This window comes from Anabas testudineus, chromosome 9 (genome assembly GCF_900324465.2).
Source record: "Anabas testudineus chromosome 9, fAnaTes1.2, whole genome shotgun sequence".
Taxonomy (NCBI): domain Eukaryota; kingdom Metazoa; phylum Chordata; class Actinopteri; order Anabantiformes; family Anabantidae; genus Anabas; species Anabas testudineus.
Genome location: NC_046618.1, coordinates 25,099,940 through 25,117,455, shown reverse-complemented (window position 1 = coordinate 25,117,455; position 17,516 = coordinate 25,099,940). Strand labels below are relative to the sequence as shown.

Genomic DNA, 17,516 nt, shown 5'->3' with positions numbered 1-17,516 from the left:
AAACGATCCAAAATATCCAGACAGATGTCACAATAAATCCTCCGCGAAGGCCGAGATTCCACCAGCGGTGCTGGCTTTGGTTACCTCCGGCCAGCTACCCAGACCTCCGAGTCCCTGCCGCCGCCGGCCTCCGCGTCCGATTATCCGGCTTCAGGAGGCGACACCATCCCCCGCAGCTCCAGGAGTGTAGATAGGGAAATGAATCAGATCTATTATTAATACCCGAGACTCGGTTTCTGTATGAAGTTTGACACTGGAGCTGGTTCGGTGTGTCTCCTCTGCATTGCTGCTGCCGGTGGTAGAAACCAGCAGGTTAGACAGGAGGAATGCAGCGTCTGGAGGCAGAGCTACTGAGAGAGAGACAGGCAGGGGGAGGAGGGGGCAGGACGAGGCCGACAGACAGGCAGGGAGAGAGAGAGAGACGAACCTTGTCTGACAGAGATCCTGGTATATTACAGTTCATACACTGAACCCCACCGAGCTGTCAGGATCCAGGTGAGGAGGTGTGACCTGAAACATGAAACTGGGAGACTGGTTAGGGTTAGGGCAGGAGCAGCCAACACTGGTCCTCGAGAACCATCCCCGCACTTACACCTTCTGATCCGAACACACCTGATCCAGGTAATGAGCAGTGGGTGGAGCAGGGAAACAAGCTGGAGCTGTGGAGTTAGCCACAGGTTGGGGTTAAGGTAACACTGGGGTCAGTCGCAGCTGGTTTGTGTAGGCTGGAACTTGCCACCTCCTTTGAGATGATCCTTGTTTCTTCTCCCACATTCGTCTCATCACACAGACACAGTTCACACAGTGTCAGCCGGCTGATGTCTGGACTCTGGACCCTGTCTAACAGGGTGTTTGGAGAACCCGCTCTGCAGCCGTGTAACCACAACAGAATCAGAGGGAGCTCAGGTAAACGAGAGGAGAACGTGGAGAACTATGCAGCAGAAACTGAAACAGAGAGTTTATTAGTTTACTACCTGACAGGACGATAATTTAAACAGGAAAAACCAGATCACATCAGCAGGACTGAAAAACAACAACGGTTTGTAAAAACCTTTCCATCCATTCACTATCGTTGGATAGACAGTAGCTGAGGGTTGGAACATATTGCCCAGTGCTGCTGAAGCCAACACCACCTGGAACCTCCTCCTCACTGCATCCGTCCATCAGAAGACTGAAGAGGTGTTTCAGCCACATCACACAGGTCCACATCTCTGGGTGAATCTCTCCAGGACCAGGAGGTGAACTGAGGTCCAGTCAGCCGTCGGTTCTGAATTACAATATTTTATATATTTATATATTTTGTAATATATCTAGAGTTGTCCAACATTATCCACGTGTCCCGCTTCATTTGGTTTCTACTATCAGCTGGTTGTTGAAGTGGAAACAGGGAGTTGTGGCAGGTTTGTGTTTTGTGGACAAAGGACCAGCACAGAAATCTTTACAGTCACAGTGGTTTGAAGCGTGAGAAAAAGATTTATGAGTAACAAAGGTGGAAATAATAAATAAATGTTTTTAATAAATACTGTAGCCTCCTTTAGTCCAACAACAGTGGACCTACATTTCCCATAATGCACCACGATCGCTCTTCTTCATCTCCTTGCCTGGTAAAGAGCCACGTCTTCAAACCATCGAGTCTGTGACACACACAGGATGATGTCCATGTGCAGACGTCTGTGTCCGATGATGTCACGGTGATGTCACTGTGACGTCACCAAGGTTATTTTCACATTGGTGAAGCTCATAGCAGCACACACACACACACACACACACACACACACACACAAAGAGAACTCTGTGTGTGTACCGACCGTCCTCTCGTCTAAAGAGATGCTGCTGTGATCTGCAGTCTCTGTTGCCGTGGCAACCGATGCTCAGAAACCCACATACACACACACACACACACACACACACACCTGTGAGACAGGTTTGATTTGATGTGTAACAGACCCTGTGAGAAGATGAGTGAAGAGGAGGAGGAGGAGGAGGGAAACAGAGGGAGGAAGAAAAGGAAGAGAACAAAGGAATTCAGCAACTGATCAGAAAAGGAAAAGTGAAAGAGAGAAGGGAAGAAGGAAAGGAAGCAAGGAATGAATCGAAATAACAAAGGGACTGAGGTGAGGAGGAAAGGAAAGGAGGACAGAAAGGAATGACACAAAGAGGGAGAGAGACAGAAACAAGACACTAAGAGAGAAGGAAAGGACAAAATGGACAAAAGACAAATGTTGACAAGATGCAGCTGTGAACAAACTGAACCAGGGTTTGAATTAAAAACATTTTTAAGAAAGGGAAGTGAATTTATCAGCTGTTCAACCATCACACTGAAATAAATCAATAAAAAACAGCAGAGACGAGGTGAATGAGAATTATTAGGTACGTTTATTAATATTAATATAAAAATAGAGATAAATAAAACACTGAACTGGGCTGTGACACATGATGAATTCCTTTATGTTTGATTCTTCTGTATTCTTATGTATTAGTGAAACATTTAGAGCATCAGGTTAAATTTATGGAACATTTAACAATTTAATGTAGAAACAAATCAACTAAGAAATATTCTTTACTCTTCAGGTGTTCAGAAGTTGTTTCTGTCCTACACTCTTCATCAGAGAATAAATAAAACCGGACGTTTATGACTTTAAAAGTTTTGTTGGTGAGTTTCTGCTGAGAAAATTATTTATAATTAAATACCAATAATATAAGATAAAGCTAGCACTGTGTTACATAAAAAGTACTTTTACCATTTTATTTTGGCATTTTTACTGAATAAAAAGATGAAACTGCAACTAAAACAACTTTTACACTGTAAGGCTGAATTTAGTTAGTTTTAGTGATGCTTGAGGTACTTTTACTAAATAAAAAAAACCTACAGTATTTCTTTTGTTTAGAATATTTACTTAAGGTAATGTTTAAATTTAAAATCTAAATTTTGTACAGTGTGGTTGAAGTTTTAGTAAGTGAAGTCTTTATTTAAAATTAATAATATTGTATAATGTATATGATAAATAAAACTCATCTACACTGGTCTGTTTGATACTTTTACTTTGGATATTTAAAGTACAATTTTAGAAAGATTTTTGAAATTTAATAACCTTGGTCAAAGTCTCAAAGTCTAGGTGGAGGCTCATGGTACGTACTGATGCAGAAAGGGTTATTATTCACACATAAGACAGATTGAAATGATTATTTTTCTAAGATGTAAAAAATAAAACTTGGTTCAGGACATAATGATGATCAAAGACAGAGGCAGCGGCTCTTCAGTACATACAGGATTCTTTATTGAATGAAGCAAAATAATGAAGAGAATTTCAATCCCCTATTATGAAAATAAATAAATCATTTTCTTTGTCTCCCAGAGGCCCAGAACAACACTACCTGCAGCTGACTTCATGTTCTGCCGTCGTCCATTCAGCTGCTCGACACCAAAAAAAGAAACAATAAAAACATGATCGGATCCATTTTGGCACGAGATGATCGCTCGCCGGAGAGAAAAAGAAAAAACAGAGAGAGGAGTCAAAGGGTAAAATCAGAATCAGCAGCGCATTTGGTTCAGTTCATGTAGGGACGCCTGATTGTGCGGATCATTTTATTCCCCAGATATCCCTTCAGAATAAAATACAAAATAAAGTAAAATCTCAGTGTGCGGGTAAAGCGTTGCCATGGTGACTAATTACAGACAGTCCTTAACGAGCAAACACCTGCTGCTGGAGTGATCCTCAAATCATTACTCTCATTTTTTCCCAGCTAGCTGTGCTCCCACCAGTTTCCAGTAGGGAGCGCTAACGATGCTAACGAGCCATTTATTAAAACACTAATAATAAAATGTTTCCTGCAACGTATCAGAGGAAGAGAGGATGATGATGGTGAAGATGGAATAACGAGAGAATAAAACAAAAAAACAAAAAAACACAGGAGTCGTGGCTGTGCTGGGTAATAACTGGAGGGGTGTGTGTGGACGGAGGAAGAGGGGTGTGTGTGTTGAAAGGGTCAAAGGTCAGAAAGATTCAGGCTTTATTCTACCACATTGTTTGATTTGTCAGGGGCAACGGTGCCTAAATAGTTGCCAAAACAGAAAAACCTCTAAGGCATCTTTAGTTTCCTTCATTTTACCCAAGTTGCCCCTCAGTGTTGCCCCGAGTCTTGACTCCAGATTGCTCAGACACTCTTGATGAGGGCCGGGTACCAAACCTAAACACTTTCTAAATACTGACTGAAATGTTTCATTAAAAAGTTCTGAAAAGTGGCAGAATGAATTCAGACTGCACCAGACTCCATTCAGAAATTTGCCAAATTTAGAATAAATGTGATTTAAAACTCTCGTATGATTTGTGTTTTGATTCAGGACACTGGTTCTCTGATTTCTGTCTCACTCCCGTCTGGAATCCTGCCATAAATCTAATTAATATTTACCAATCAATGAAAACAGATGCTCCCCCGTCTCCTTTTCTGTGATTAATTCTAGACAAATTTGAGCTTTGTCACATTTAGTTTTTCTTTTACGTCAAACATCTCTAAATAAATTCATCAAGCAGCAGACAAACCAGACCATTTTCCTTTTCAGTCTGACAAGAAACAACTTGTTGAGGCAACTTGTTGCCCACTTAGTTATTGCCTGTGGTGGAACATAGCCTGAAGCTGCTGTACTACAGAACAGAGTACACACGGTACCGATACTACGCACTGACACCTGTGCTGCTGATCCTGTGTTCTTCTGCATACTGTTAAATACACAAACGTACTACTTTCAAAGCAGCAGTAGTCGTACACAGTTACTGTATGTTGTCCCACATGTTTACTACACACAGATACTATGAAGTACACACTGTAGGGCTGCAACAAACTCTGGTTTGAAATTTCAAATGAGAAACATGTTTATTAGTCTGTCACATGCATAAAAGTGTGTGGACAGGTGAACACGTCAGTCTAAGACCTGAAACATGCTTCAGGAAGTTACGTGATCGTTCCCACACAGCTCCTACACACACTTCGATTCCTACTTCTCGCTTCTTTAAAGCTTTGGATGAAAATTGTTTTTGCTACATTTCAGTGGTTCGATGATGAAGAGCCCAGATTCACCGTGTACTTGTACTGTAGTAGTAAGTAGTAAACTGTGTCACATTATAAAAACTACAAAATGTGAGTTTGTTTTTGGTTTTTGAGTTTAACTGGAGTGAAATTTAAAACGTGAAAACAACAGACTGTAAACTTGGTGATTGTGTGGTATTATTTGCAGTTGGAATACTTCACATGTGTACTATTTACTTAGTATTACACAGTGTTAGCAGACTGTGCAGTACGCAGAATTAGTCCATGTATTATCTGTGTACTATGTTCTTAGCAGTACAGAGTAATTATGCAGTAGTACAGTGTGTTATATCTGTGTGTTGATGCTGCAGTCTGAGCATAAAACTGAATCCAGGGGGTCATGGGTCAAGGGTCGGGGGGTGAGACAGTAGAGAGTTTCATCCAGGTGTCGCAGGTGTTTACTGCTGATCTTTGAACGCGTCCAGGCCGAAGGCGGTGTCCAGGAAACGCCTCAGCTCCACCAGGTGAGTGTTCTTGTTTCCTGTGGCCGGAGCCGCTGCCGGTTCTCTGCCGGCATACCTAAGACACAGACAGGGTCAAAGGTCAATGTGGACTCCCCCCTCAACTGTCACCGTCTGATAACTAAAAAGATGACGAAGGTCGTTACCAGACAGGCTTGGATCTCTGGTTGGTGGTCCTGATGCGAGGCTTCACGTAGTCGTAGTAACCCTGGTTCTTGTGCTCCTCCTGACACCAAACCACGTCAGCGTTAGGGAAACGCTCCATCTCCGCCTTCACCTGGTCGAACGGGAACGGAGACAGCTGCAGGGAGGAAGAGACGTAGACACATCAACACGACTCCTCAGCTTTAGCTCATGTTGGTTATTTTAGCACAGCAAATAAAAACTCAACCAACAGCTCAGTTTGCTTTAAATGTTCAGTCCACAATTCTGAAGCATCACAGCAGCAGTTCCTGAATGAGAGCAGTGTAGCAGCGCAGCTCTGCTACACTAAACCACAAAATTCAGTCATATTCTCCTGTTTGTCCCATCAGAAAACCACCTGTGTTTTGTAAGAGGCAAAGAATGTGGGCCAGGCTGGATAATTACAGAGAGAAAGGAGGTAGCCTACACAAACCCCAACAACTAGAGAGAACAGCAGAACATGGAAAGTGAGGAGATCTGTGAGGAGTTCTCTCTGCTCCAGTGGGAGACAAATCCAAAGACAGTGGGAAACAAATCATTCTTTTATGCAGACAGGTGTATTTTTAGGTCTGTACCTGCTCCATGCGAGCGATGGCCACAGTCCCCTCCATGCCTCTGTTCTTCCTCTCTTTGGTCAGCTCATAGTAGACCTTCCCTGTGCAGAAGATCAATCTTTTCACCTCCTCTGGACGCTCCAGCGCTGGACCTCCTTCTGGGATCAACCTCTGGAAGTGAGTTCCTACAGAGGAGAGAAGATGACGAAGAAGAAGAAGAAGAATAATAAGGAAACACAGACTCTTTAAATCTAATACGGTACATAATGATGGAGGTGAAGTTACCAGGCAGCATCTCGTCAAAGCTGGATCGAGCCTCTGGGTGACGCAGCAGAGATTTAGGAGTGAAGATGATCAGCTGGTGAGAAACAGGAAGAGGATCAGGCTTTATAAAATAAAAGTACATGTGAAACATAAACTGAAACTTTATTCTCTCTTATATATTAAAGAGCACTAAAGGTGTGTGTGTGTGTGTGTGTGTCTTACAGGCTTCCTGAACGGCAGCAGGATCTGTCGTCTGAGAACGTGGAAGTAGTTTGCAGGACTTGAACAGTTCACCACGATCCAGTTGCAGTCGTAGAGTTGACGCGTGGCAAAGTCCTCTGTGATGTTCTGATATGAAGACAATCGGTTTAATGAAAATGAGAATGAAGCCACTCACTCCTGTGTGTGTGTGTGTGTGTGTGTGTGTGTGTGTGTGTTAGAGTCTTACTGGCATGACATCAGGGTCATCGTTGCACATCTGGAGGAATCTCTCTGGACGAGCTGAAGAATGTTCTGGACCCTGAAAACACAGACAGAGACTCAGACACACTGAGCTGTGTGTTTATTACTCAACAGACCTCATTCTTCAGGTCTAACTTGTTGAAGAGATTATCTCTGGTCTGGAGTTCTGAGCCTGTGGTTCTCACCATGCCCTCCAAGCCGTGTGGCAGCAGCAGCACGATTCCGTTCTGTCTGACCCACTTGGCCTGACCGGGAGAGATGAACTGATCGATGATGCCCTGAGCCGTGTTGTGGAAGTCTCCAAACTGGGCCTCCCACAGGATCAGAGCATTGGGACTCGCCATTGCAAAACCCAGCTCGAAACCTAAAATACACAGAAAATAAAACCCGATTAGAAACAGAACCCATGATCAATCTGTAGAAGGACTAAAAAAGCAGCAGCTTCACGACGGACTGACCGAGAACGCCGTACTCGGACAGCGAGCTGTTGCAGACAGTGTATGGTGCCTGGTCAGGAGACAGGTGGTTCATGGGGATACAGGTCCTCTTGTCCACATTCTGGTCATGGAGGACGTGATGACGGTGGCTGAAAGGAGACAAAACAGCATCAGTCTGCAGAACGACTGTAGAACACAGGACTGAAAACGCTATCCTTCCTGAAGTAGTGTATTAGAACTGAACTTAACATTCAGGTGAAAACAAAAGCAGACGCAGAACCTGTCTGCAGGTGGATCGTTCACCTGAATGTGCCTCGTTCTACGTCTTGTCCTGACAGTCTGACGTGAATTCCCTCCTTCAGCAGTGACCCGAAAGCCATGTACTCCGCCAGAGCCCAGTCCACCGTCCGGTTACGAACCATCTCAGCTCGGCCCTTCAGGATACGACTCAGACCTGAAGCAACAAGTTTGGTCAAGAACCAGAATCAAGTACCAGAATCTCACTGTGATACAGGAAACGCAATTTGGTGTCAGAGCCGATCTCCACTGGGTTAAAGGTTCCTGTTCCCACAAAGCATATAATTTGTGTCAGACCTCCGTGGATGGTGAAGTCCTCCACAGGAACGGACGAGGCCACCTGTCCGATGTGGTTCAGGCTTTCCTCAGTTAGACCGGTGGAGGGGCAACTCATGGACTTTGGCTGTCCGTCCAGGGTGAAAAAACCTGAAGACAACAACAGATCAACAGTTTTTGGACCAGAACAGATTCAGACAGACTCTCATAAAGGCAGCCCACAGTAAAGCCATCCTCTCTCACCAGGCCAGGGGGAGTCCAGCCAGTGCTTGATGTGGAGGATCTTCTCGTCTTTGGAGCGAGCATACGCTTCCTCACAGATCTTATCGTACTTGGCGATCTCCTCCTGCAGAGAAGACAAAAAAATATATAAAAATCGGATTTTGCCGAATTTCTGCAGCTCATTTCTAATAAATCTGAAATTCTCGTTAACATTACAACATGTTAGGCCTGTTTAGAATATAGCAGATAAATTAGAGCGATGCAGAAACTATTGTCCTGCTTTCATCTCCTGCTGATTCACTGGTGAGAAACTTAAAAAATGTTTTAATCAGGGCTAATTCAGCTGCTGAGCCTCCATCAGTGAGTGATGAAGCTGCCCATGCTGTTGAAACCTCGGTGTGTGTCAGGCTGAGTTTCAGTTTTCAGTAACCTGACTCCGTCTGTGTGGCGTTTGTGTGTTTTACCTCGTACTCCTGCCTGCTCACAACTCCCTCTGCGATCAGCTTCTCAGCGTATTTCTGCAGAACCGGTTTTTGCTTCTTGATCTGTTTGTACATCAGCGGCTGAGTGAACATTGGCTCGTCCATCTCATTGTGACCCATCCGACGATAACACACCTGCACAGACAGACAGGTTCACAGGTGTGTCTCAGTCCACAGTTCAGTTAGTTTTCACTTTTATGACACAGATGAAACTGAGCGTTCACTGACCAGGTCAACCACCACGTCCTTGTGGAACGTGGCTCTCCACTCAGCAGCCACCTTGCAGACGTAGATGACGGCCTCGGGGTCGTCGGCGTTGACGTGGAAGATGGGAGCGTTGACGACTCGAGCCACGTCAGTTGGATATGGAGACGATCGAGCCATACGAGGATCAGTGGTGAAACCGATCTGAAAGAAAGGTTCCAGCTCAGGCTCTCCCTCATTTAGCTTTTCTCTGCTTTATATTGGTGGTTCCTGCTATTTCTTTGTTACCTGGTTGTTGACGACGACGTGCACGGTGCCATGCGTAGTGTAGGACGGCAGGTCAGACAGGTGGAAGGTTTCATAGACAATACCCTGACCTGCAAACGCTGCGTCACCATGGAGGAGGATGGACATCACCTGTAGACAGACGAACAGCACAGTGCTACAGGTTACTAATGAGGCTGACCACTGCACAAAGCTTTAACTGTTCCTGAACGTGGCTCTTGTGATCCTTTTAGAGCCGAGACAGTGGTTACAGAGAGTTGGCTGATAAATAAAGTGTCTGCAGATAGATCTGCAGCCTACACTGGGAGCATCCACGTCTACAAGCACTCTTGCCCACTGCGCTCTGCAAGCAAACAATGTCCTCACCTCACCACCAATTTTCAAGTGTCTTCTGAATCTCTCTCCGCACTTAAAACCTTATTAAAAAAAAAAAAAAAAACCCTAACTAAATGTCAGATGCATTTCATGCACATCTGACTGAAAATTATCGTGCATGAACGTGAAAATTTATTTAGATGTTTTAGTAGCACTTGAAGAGATCAGCGATATTAGATAATTGCACGGTGGTGTACTTCTGTGTGCAACAGAGTACACACCATGTGGGATTCCTCACAACAAAGCTGGTGAGGCGTTCAGGGACGGTATAGAGCATAGATCAAGTTTAGCATATTTGTGTCTCATTTTTAATTATTAAGTAAAAAAGTGTTTTATCTGATGCAATAAGGGGAAAATTGAAAAACCCACATTGATTGTGACGTTGTGCGTTTTGTTGCTACAGAACTCTTTCATCTGTTGGACTCAGCGAAAGCTCAGTTCAGTGTGTAAGAAAATGGTGTTCACCCTTTTCCCGTCATTGTCTCCACTGTAGAACTGTTCAGCCTTGGTCTTTCCCTGCACCACGGGGTCGACGGCCTCCAGATGAGACGGGTTGGCCACTAGAGACAAGGTGATGTTTCTGTCTGTCACACGGTTGATACGACGGTGGTACATCCCCAGATGGTACTTCACATCTCCAGAGCCCTGAGAAGGAAAAACTCAGTGAATACAGTCCTGAAAACTGTTCAGTAGAGTAGCTATTAAAGAACAATAACTCCAACTAAAGCACTGAAATAATTCTTTTCAGCAATTTGAGTTTCAAACATTAAAACTGCAAACTTCATGTGTCAATGATGATTTTTAGCCAAACATTTACATAAGTACTGCATTTAGGTGGTTTTTCACTATTTACTTTATTAGGTACACTTTGCTAGTATCGCTTTTTTCTTTACAGAACTGTCTAAATTCTTTGTGGCACATATTTAACAAGGTTCTGGAAACTTTTCTTAGAGAGTTTAATCCATATGGGCATGATAGCTTTATGCAGTTGATGCAGATTTGTCTGCTGAAAATTAAACACCAATCTTCTGCTCCACCACATCGATGAAGGTGTTGTGGATTTATCTGAGTACAGTGAACTCACTGTGATGTTCAAGAAACCAGTTGAGATGATTTTAGCTTTGGGACATGGTGTGTATCTATCGAATGATGGGTGCACTGTGGTCATAAGGGGATAGAAACGGTCAGCAACACTGATGTAGGCAGCAGCATTTAAAAAATGCTTAATTTGTACTTAATTAATTTGTAAGGGGCCCAAAGTGGGACATGAAAATATCCCCCCACACAGCTACAACACCACCAGCCTGAGCTGTTAATACAAGGTAGGATGGATCAAATCCATCCAATTATCTGTTCTCCAGATTTGGTGAGTCTGTGAAAGCTGCATCTTTCACGTTTAGTAGGTTCAGAGATGTCTCCCTAAGACCTCAGCTGTAGTGAGTGGTTATTTGAGTTGCTGTGGAGTTACTATGTCTACGAGCCGAGTTCCTACTTATGTTAACGAGCAGTTGAACACATGTACCTGATCAAGTGGCTGGTGAGTGTTTAAGCAAGTCCCCATTTATTCTGACGGCACATGGCAATTACACACTTTATCCTCATCACCTGCTCCTCCTGTGTGTGCAGCTTTAGTAAGAGCAGCTAAATTACCTCATCAGCAGCTTCCAGTTTGGAGTCGAACTGGCAGAAAATCTGTTCCAGTTCTTTACGGATCACGTTGGCCAAAACATTCAGACGACCCCTGAAATAGAGCGAGAGAAGAGGAGTCAAGATGAAACCTGGCTGCAACTCTACGATGCTCACGTGGACAAAGCTGAGAGCTACATCAGATTTGATTAAAGGCACACCGCAGTGTGCATTTGGGGACAGTCATACTGGGAAACTGAAACCCTGGCTGACACAAAGCAGGTTGGGTTCAGTTTTCTAGTCTACTTCTGGGTCTTGTGACCACAGCAGCCTCAGATTTCTGTTCTTGGCTGACAGTAGTGGAACCTGAGTATTTAACTGAGTTACTGCTGTGTTTTAGCTCCATGAACAAGCAGATGTTCTTAATAAAGTGTGTGTTACCTGTGAGGCATGCCCATGATGACGTAATCCACTCCGCTCCCCGATGATTTATCGATGATGGTTTTCAGAGCCGGGATCAGAGACTCACATCCCTCCAAACCAAAACGTTTCTCTGCAGACCACTTCTTCTGGAGGAACTCCTCAAACCTGAACATACACATATTAACAGTGCTCATACTCTTCATCCTCCACACCAGTGCCCGAAGGTCATATGATCTGATGGCGTTCTTACCGGGTGGAGCGGACCATTCGGGCCAGCAGAGTCCTCTTCTCCTCCAGATTAAACTGCATCAGTCCTGGAGTCTCAAACTTCTGCCTGATCCACTGACACTGCTCCAGGTCATTGATGAACATGAACTCCACACCGATGTGCTGGCAGTAAGCCATCTGCAAAACGCCACACAGCACAGGTTAGGTGTTAGCACAGGTAGTGACCAAGGTTAAGATAGTTTAAGATCCTCAAACCCATTTTAATTTTCGTTATGTTGTTGGATTTCATCTAATTTTATCTCATTTTCACTTACTTTAAAATTAAAAAAGTTTGTTAGGAAAGATACTCCACTCTGACTCTTCTGTACTACCTCATGTCATCTGTTTTAGGGTGATAAAGCTGAAAACAGCCACACAAGGCCAAGTGGAGCATTACAAGTTTTTCCTTGTTGCATTTTACATAAAGGAAACATCCCGATTACATTACTTTGGCTCTCAATGAGCTGTCATCATTGTGCTGACAGATCCCAACATTACAGCTGCCGACTCTGAATGAAGCCTGTATCTACCTCCAATCGTCGTATGATCTCTTTGAGTGGCAGGGCGCTCTCCGAGCCTCCGATAAAGGTGGTGGTGGGCAGGCGAAACACCTTGTCCAGGTCGGACTCATCCAGACCATAGAAGCCTGCACGTCCCATGACACCACAGGACAGGAGGGAAATAGAGGGAGCAGGAAGGGAGGGAGTTTAGGGAGAGAAAATGAGGGAAGGAGTTTAGGAATGATTGAAGGATGCAACAACACCAAAATGATGCACAGATACACGCAGGCAATGGATAAACAAATGTTAGTAATGAACAACAATGCATCAATAAAACATGAATATGGATGGAGACAATGGATCCACAGACAGACATTAAACATGCAGACAGGGACAGAACGGGGGAAGAGGAGAGGATGAAGTTTCAGCAGCAGGAGTTTTAGTAAAGATGGAGAGTGTTAGTGGTACAGGACGGGTGTGTGGGGGGGGGGGGGTTCAGAGAGAATAAAAGATAGATAAAGAGAAAGGTAAGAGAGACGTAGTTAGCATCATGAACACGCACTAATCAACAGATTCACACATCAAACCAGACACGACAGAGCTCAGGGCTAAATCTGGTGATGTGTTATATGTTTCTTACTCTCGTTCCAGTTACACGTGTAATGGGACATACGAGTGTTTTAAATTCACCAATTTTCTTTTAGATATGAACAAAGTTCAAAAGTGATCCAGAGCTGTCGTAGGAGTCAGACTGTTAGTCTGTCGTCACAGAATTGTAGCAGCTTTGTCTGAATCCATTTAGAATTTAATGACTACCACTGAGAGGCATTTTAGATTTTCAGATTTCACTCATGGAGCCTTTTGCTTTACAAAGATGTTTTTAGCGTCCAGCTTCCTGTAGCCTGAACCGTTCCCCCTTTATTTCAGTCTTAATCCAGCTTCTCTGATCATAGCTCATTGACACTTATCATTTTGGCTTCAATACTATGCCTGATTTTGTTACATCAAGATGTGGACAAAATTGTTGGTACCAAAACCAACAAAGTCATTAAAATAACTATAAACTGACAAAAGTAATAATAAATAAAGATTTAATAAAAAAAAAAAAACTAATGAAAATCAGACATTTCTTTTAAGTCTGTTTTTAGCTGTGTTTGGTTCTTATCCTGTTGGAGGACCATGATCTGTGACTAAGACCAAGCTTTCTCACACTGGATTCTGGTTTGCACCAGAATACCTGTATAGTCTTGATATTTCATGAACCCTGCACAGATTCAAGAAAGATTCCAGATGCAGTAAAGCAGGCCCAGAACATAACCAAGCCTCCTCTATGTTTTACAGCACGTACAGTGTACTTATTTGTATTCTTCATTTTTGAATCTGTGAACATAGAACTGATGGACTTGTCAAAAAGTTCCAGTTTTTGTCTCATCTGTCCAAAGGTTTTTGTATGATTTGCTTTCATCAGTGTAGTCCTCCTCGGTCGTCTTCCATTAAGTCCACTTTGGCTCAAACAGTGACTGATGGTGTGAACTGACTCTAATGTACATTGACCTCTAATCTCTATGGAAGTTGTTCTGGGTTCTTTAGTTACCATTTGTATTATCCTTCTCTTATTATTTTGGTTATTTTGCAACTACAGACTGATTGTGGGACAGTTAGGGAAAGGAGGTTTATGAAAGAGAAATGAACTGAGATAAAGTATTTTGTGTGCATCTACGTCTTTGACTCCAGTTTAATCAGACTTTAGACTTCTGTGGCCTTTTTTTTAATGACACAATGACCTTAAACATTTCCTGTTTCACTCATTGACCAATGGCAGCTGATTCAGCCAATCAGAAAGCTGATGCAGCTTTTAATATTTCCCCTAACACGTTGAAACAGCAGCAAAGATAAAAACACCACAATCACACGCCATCCACATGACCAATAGCCAAGCTGGCCAATCAGAAAGCAGAGTTTCTGTAAAGACAACAGGCACTCATCGTTGAGACTCCTGCCCTTTCCCCCCCTCCTTCTTTGCCTTCAGAGGGAGGAGAAGAAAAATAAAACAGGACAAAACTCGTCACCACACCCAGCTGAGGCTTCCCCCCCCGCCCAACAAACACAAATGGGTTTCTGATTTTTACCGCTCCGTCTGCAGCCGGCACTAAACTGCGAGTGGAACTCTGACTCTGAAACACAGGTTCAACAGTTTAATTACACATTCATTTCTCTGAGTCACAGCTGCAGCAGAAACATTTGTGTTTCACTAAACACTCCAGCTCCTCCACACATGCTACCAGTGAGGTAAACAGCACATTGTTGCTTTCAGACCTGAATCGGTCCCACAAACTAGGTCTGGAAACAAGGAGGACCTGGTTAATCAACAATGTGGTTTCAGGATTGGTTTCCTGGCACGTCAGAAACTTGTCGACATTTCTAACTGCGAGCAACCATATTGTGCATGGATGTGCTAGAAGAGCACCGCTCCGCGAGCACACTCATTTTTCGTTGCAGCTAAACAACATGAGTGTTGTTCACATGCAGGTCGAACATGAGCAGCAAAAGGATTTGTTCATTTGACTTTAATCCCAACACTCCCGTCAGCCGCTCTCCTCCATCTTACTTCCATACCTTGTTTCATTCATTTCATTCGATGTGTTCAGGGACCATGCAGAGCATAGTTCAGTTGCATTTCCCAAAATCTAAATGTTCTCTAGCCAAGAAAGAAGCTGCAAAGTTGGAACTGGATCAATCTTTTCTGCAAAGTGATGTCAGCCGGAAACAAGCTGTGTTGGTCAATTATATACATGCAAGTGAACATTCCTGGTGGATTGTTTTGTAACGTGCCGTTTGCTTCAGGATCATCATGAAACAAATCGGATCTGACTGCATCAACTTATGAGTCACGAAATCATTCTCCTGTGACCTGCTCGTCCTTTGAAAACTTAAAATAAGTAACTAAATAAAAACATTTTTCATTTTCCTCAGTTTCTTGCTCAGAATAATCTTTACTTGCAGTCAAACTCAGCACAAAGTTTCTCTGAGCTCATCTTAAAACCTGAAGACGAGCATGTGGGAGTATAATGTGCGAACGCTGATCCCAGGCTAATGGAAGTGTGACATGCAGCATTATAACTTCCAGCAAACAATGAGAACAGGCGTCAGGGTGAAGCTTGTCGTGAGCAGTTAAACTTTGTAAATATGTAAATATTTACATAACCAAAGACGCACAAATTTTCAATTAGAACTGAAAAAGTTCATTTTCATTATTTTTAATTAGTTGAATTAAATTAAATTAAAGTAAATTAACTAAAGAAACAACATACGGGACCCAGTTTTTTAAGGAGATAAGTTTTACATGTTTTTGCCCGACTAATGTAAACATGCACAAAGTAATATTAGTGTAGGATTAAAAATATTTAATATTGGAAGCAGGATTTAATCTGTTCTTGCACAATTATGCTATCGTTCAATTAAGTTATTGTTACATTACTGCTGATTAAGAAAACAGCAGTGGTTTGTCAATTCTAGAGTTTCAACATTTTCCAGCAGTGCTGTGTTGATTTAAACCTGCTGTGGAGCTAAATTTCTGCTGCCCTGATCATGTGCTGAACTGAGAATATGTAGTGTTAATATCAGAGGACACTCACAACCAACGCTGTCATCACAATCACAAGATATGCAAAGACCGAGGTAGGCGTAATGCAAACGTGTAGTTAAATACAAGCAGATCCGCAGCTTCAGGACAAGAACACACAGGAGACAATCTAAAACACATTTTCAATCGTCTGGATGTTGCCAAGGTGCTTGTTATAAAACCAGCAGGTGATTTATAGATCAGAGAAAAGCAGCAGTGTCTTCCAGTTCAGCTGGTTGGACTGACTGATGTGTGTTAGTGTTAATACAGCAGAGGTGTCCCGCCCTCGCCTCACTTTAAAAACAACCCGAGGCAGGCAGCTAAAGGCTAAATCTGCTGTGAAGCCCAAGACGTGGGAGCAGAGTAAAACCAAGAAATGCAGAAAATAAACAACAAAGGCAAGAAAGTACAAACTAAAGGGAAACAGAAAGAACTCAGACCAGCTGTAAACTAACTTACAACTGTGACATGAGCCGATAACACATCACGACACAGGCTGAACGTTTTCTTCAAATGATGAACTTGTTTTAAGTTTTCTATTAATTTTTTTAACGACACTTCTGAACACAGACGTCTGATCTAATTGAACAAATTATATTTTCTTTAACTTAATTTTAACAACTAAATCTTCACGACTACGTCACCAGGTGCAGACATGTTCATCAATCTAAGAAATTTCCAGCCTGTGTTGAGGGTTTGAGCTTCAACAGGTGACAAGAGAAAAATTATTTTTAAATGAACGACCACAGCGAAAAGTGAAATTTGATTTAATTTACTGCAGAGCTGCTTAAATAAGTCATCACACGTCATGTGTCACAGATTCAACTGTTTTTAGTCTTTACTGTTAGTGTGTGAACATACTGAAAATTACTCAATTTTTTGTAAATTATACTCATTTAATTCAAATGTCAATTCTGCATTACAGTGTTTAATCTTCCACTTACAGGTTTTATTCGATTTTGTAAGTTATTTTGAGACTGATGTGAAGCAGAAACAGGGCGATGACCCTTCTGACATTAATAAAACAATCAAGTATCCAGTTTTCAAAGAATTAACTTCACTGTGCAGAATTTGTTGCTAAAAAATAAAACTTTAAAATTACGGTAATTCACTTAAATTAACTTTACAGTGTAACGGAGCTTGGTTGGGTTTAATAAACACATTAAAAACAGTTGAATGGCTGTTCGCATTTTCATTAAACAATGAAAATGGTGCTTGATTTCACCAACTCACAGCAACTTCACAAACCGAGAAACCAGAGAAATGAAATGCGAATATCTTTAATGCTCCATGTGTTGCACAACATCTGTCAGCATCTGTGGTGAATTAGTGTGATGAACCTGAAAGGACATGAAAACAGCTGCCGGGATTTGTTAAAACACGTTTGTCATAAAAGAAAAAATTTTTTTTTTTTTTTTTTTTAAATAAATTTGATATATTTTTTGATATTTTCTGGTACATTAACAACACTAGTTTAATACTAATATCGAA

The 17,516-nt window shown here is 42.5% G+C and overlaps 1 protein-coding gene across 3 annotated transcripts in view; it reads right to left on the bottom strand.

Annotated features, from left to right (window-relative positions):
- Positions 1-3,256: 3,256 nt before the first annotated feature.
- ogdha (oxoglutarate (alpha-ketoglutarate) dehydrogenase a (lipoamide)) overlaps positions 3,257-17,516 on the bottom strand; it is a 28,674-nt gene continuing 14,414 nt past the window's right edge. For all 3 annotated transcript variants that reach the window (XM_026342436.1, XM_026342434.1, XM_026342435.1), the window contains 19 exons: positions 12,434-12,549; positions 11,887-12,041; positions 11,655-11,801; positions 11,238-11,328; positions 10,053-10,232; positions 9,216-9,344; positions 8,952-9,131; positions 8,706-8,858; positions 8,263-8,365; positions 8,041-8,169; positions 7,750-7,900; positions 7,468-7,595; positions 7,195-7,373; positions 6,996-7,067; positions 6,770-6,895; positions 6,569-6,641; positions 6,305-6,468; positions 5,693-5,847; positions 3,257-5,604 (listed from right to left, as the gene is read on the bottom strand). In XM_026342436.1, the coding sequence (XP_026198221.1) occupies positions 5,484-5,604; positions 5,693-5,847; positions 6,305-6,468; positions 6,569-6,641; positions 6,770-6,895; positions 6,996-7,067; positions 7,195-7,373; positions 7,468-7,595; positions 7,750-7,900; positions 8,041-8,169; positions 8,263-8,365; positions 8,706-8,858; positions 8,952-9,131; positions 9,216-9,344; positions 10,053-10,232; positions 11,238-11,328; positions 11,655-11,801; positions 11,887-12,041; positions 12,434-12,549 (2,552 nt within the window). In that variant the 3' untranslated portion in view covers positions 3,257-5,483. The remainder of the gene's footprint in view (positions 5,605-5,692; positions 5,848-6,304; positions 6,469-6,568; positions 6,642-6,769; positions 6,896-6,995; positions 7,068-7,194; positions 7,374-7,467; positions 7,596-7,749; positions 7,901-8,040; positions 8,170-8,262; positions 8,366-8,705; positions 8,859-8,951; positions 9,132-9,215; positions 9,345-10,052; positions 10,233-11,237; positions 11,329-11,654; positions 11,802-11,886; positions 12,042-12,433; positions 12,550-17,516) is intronic.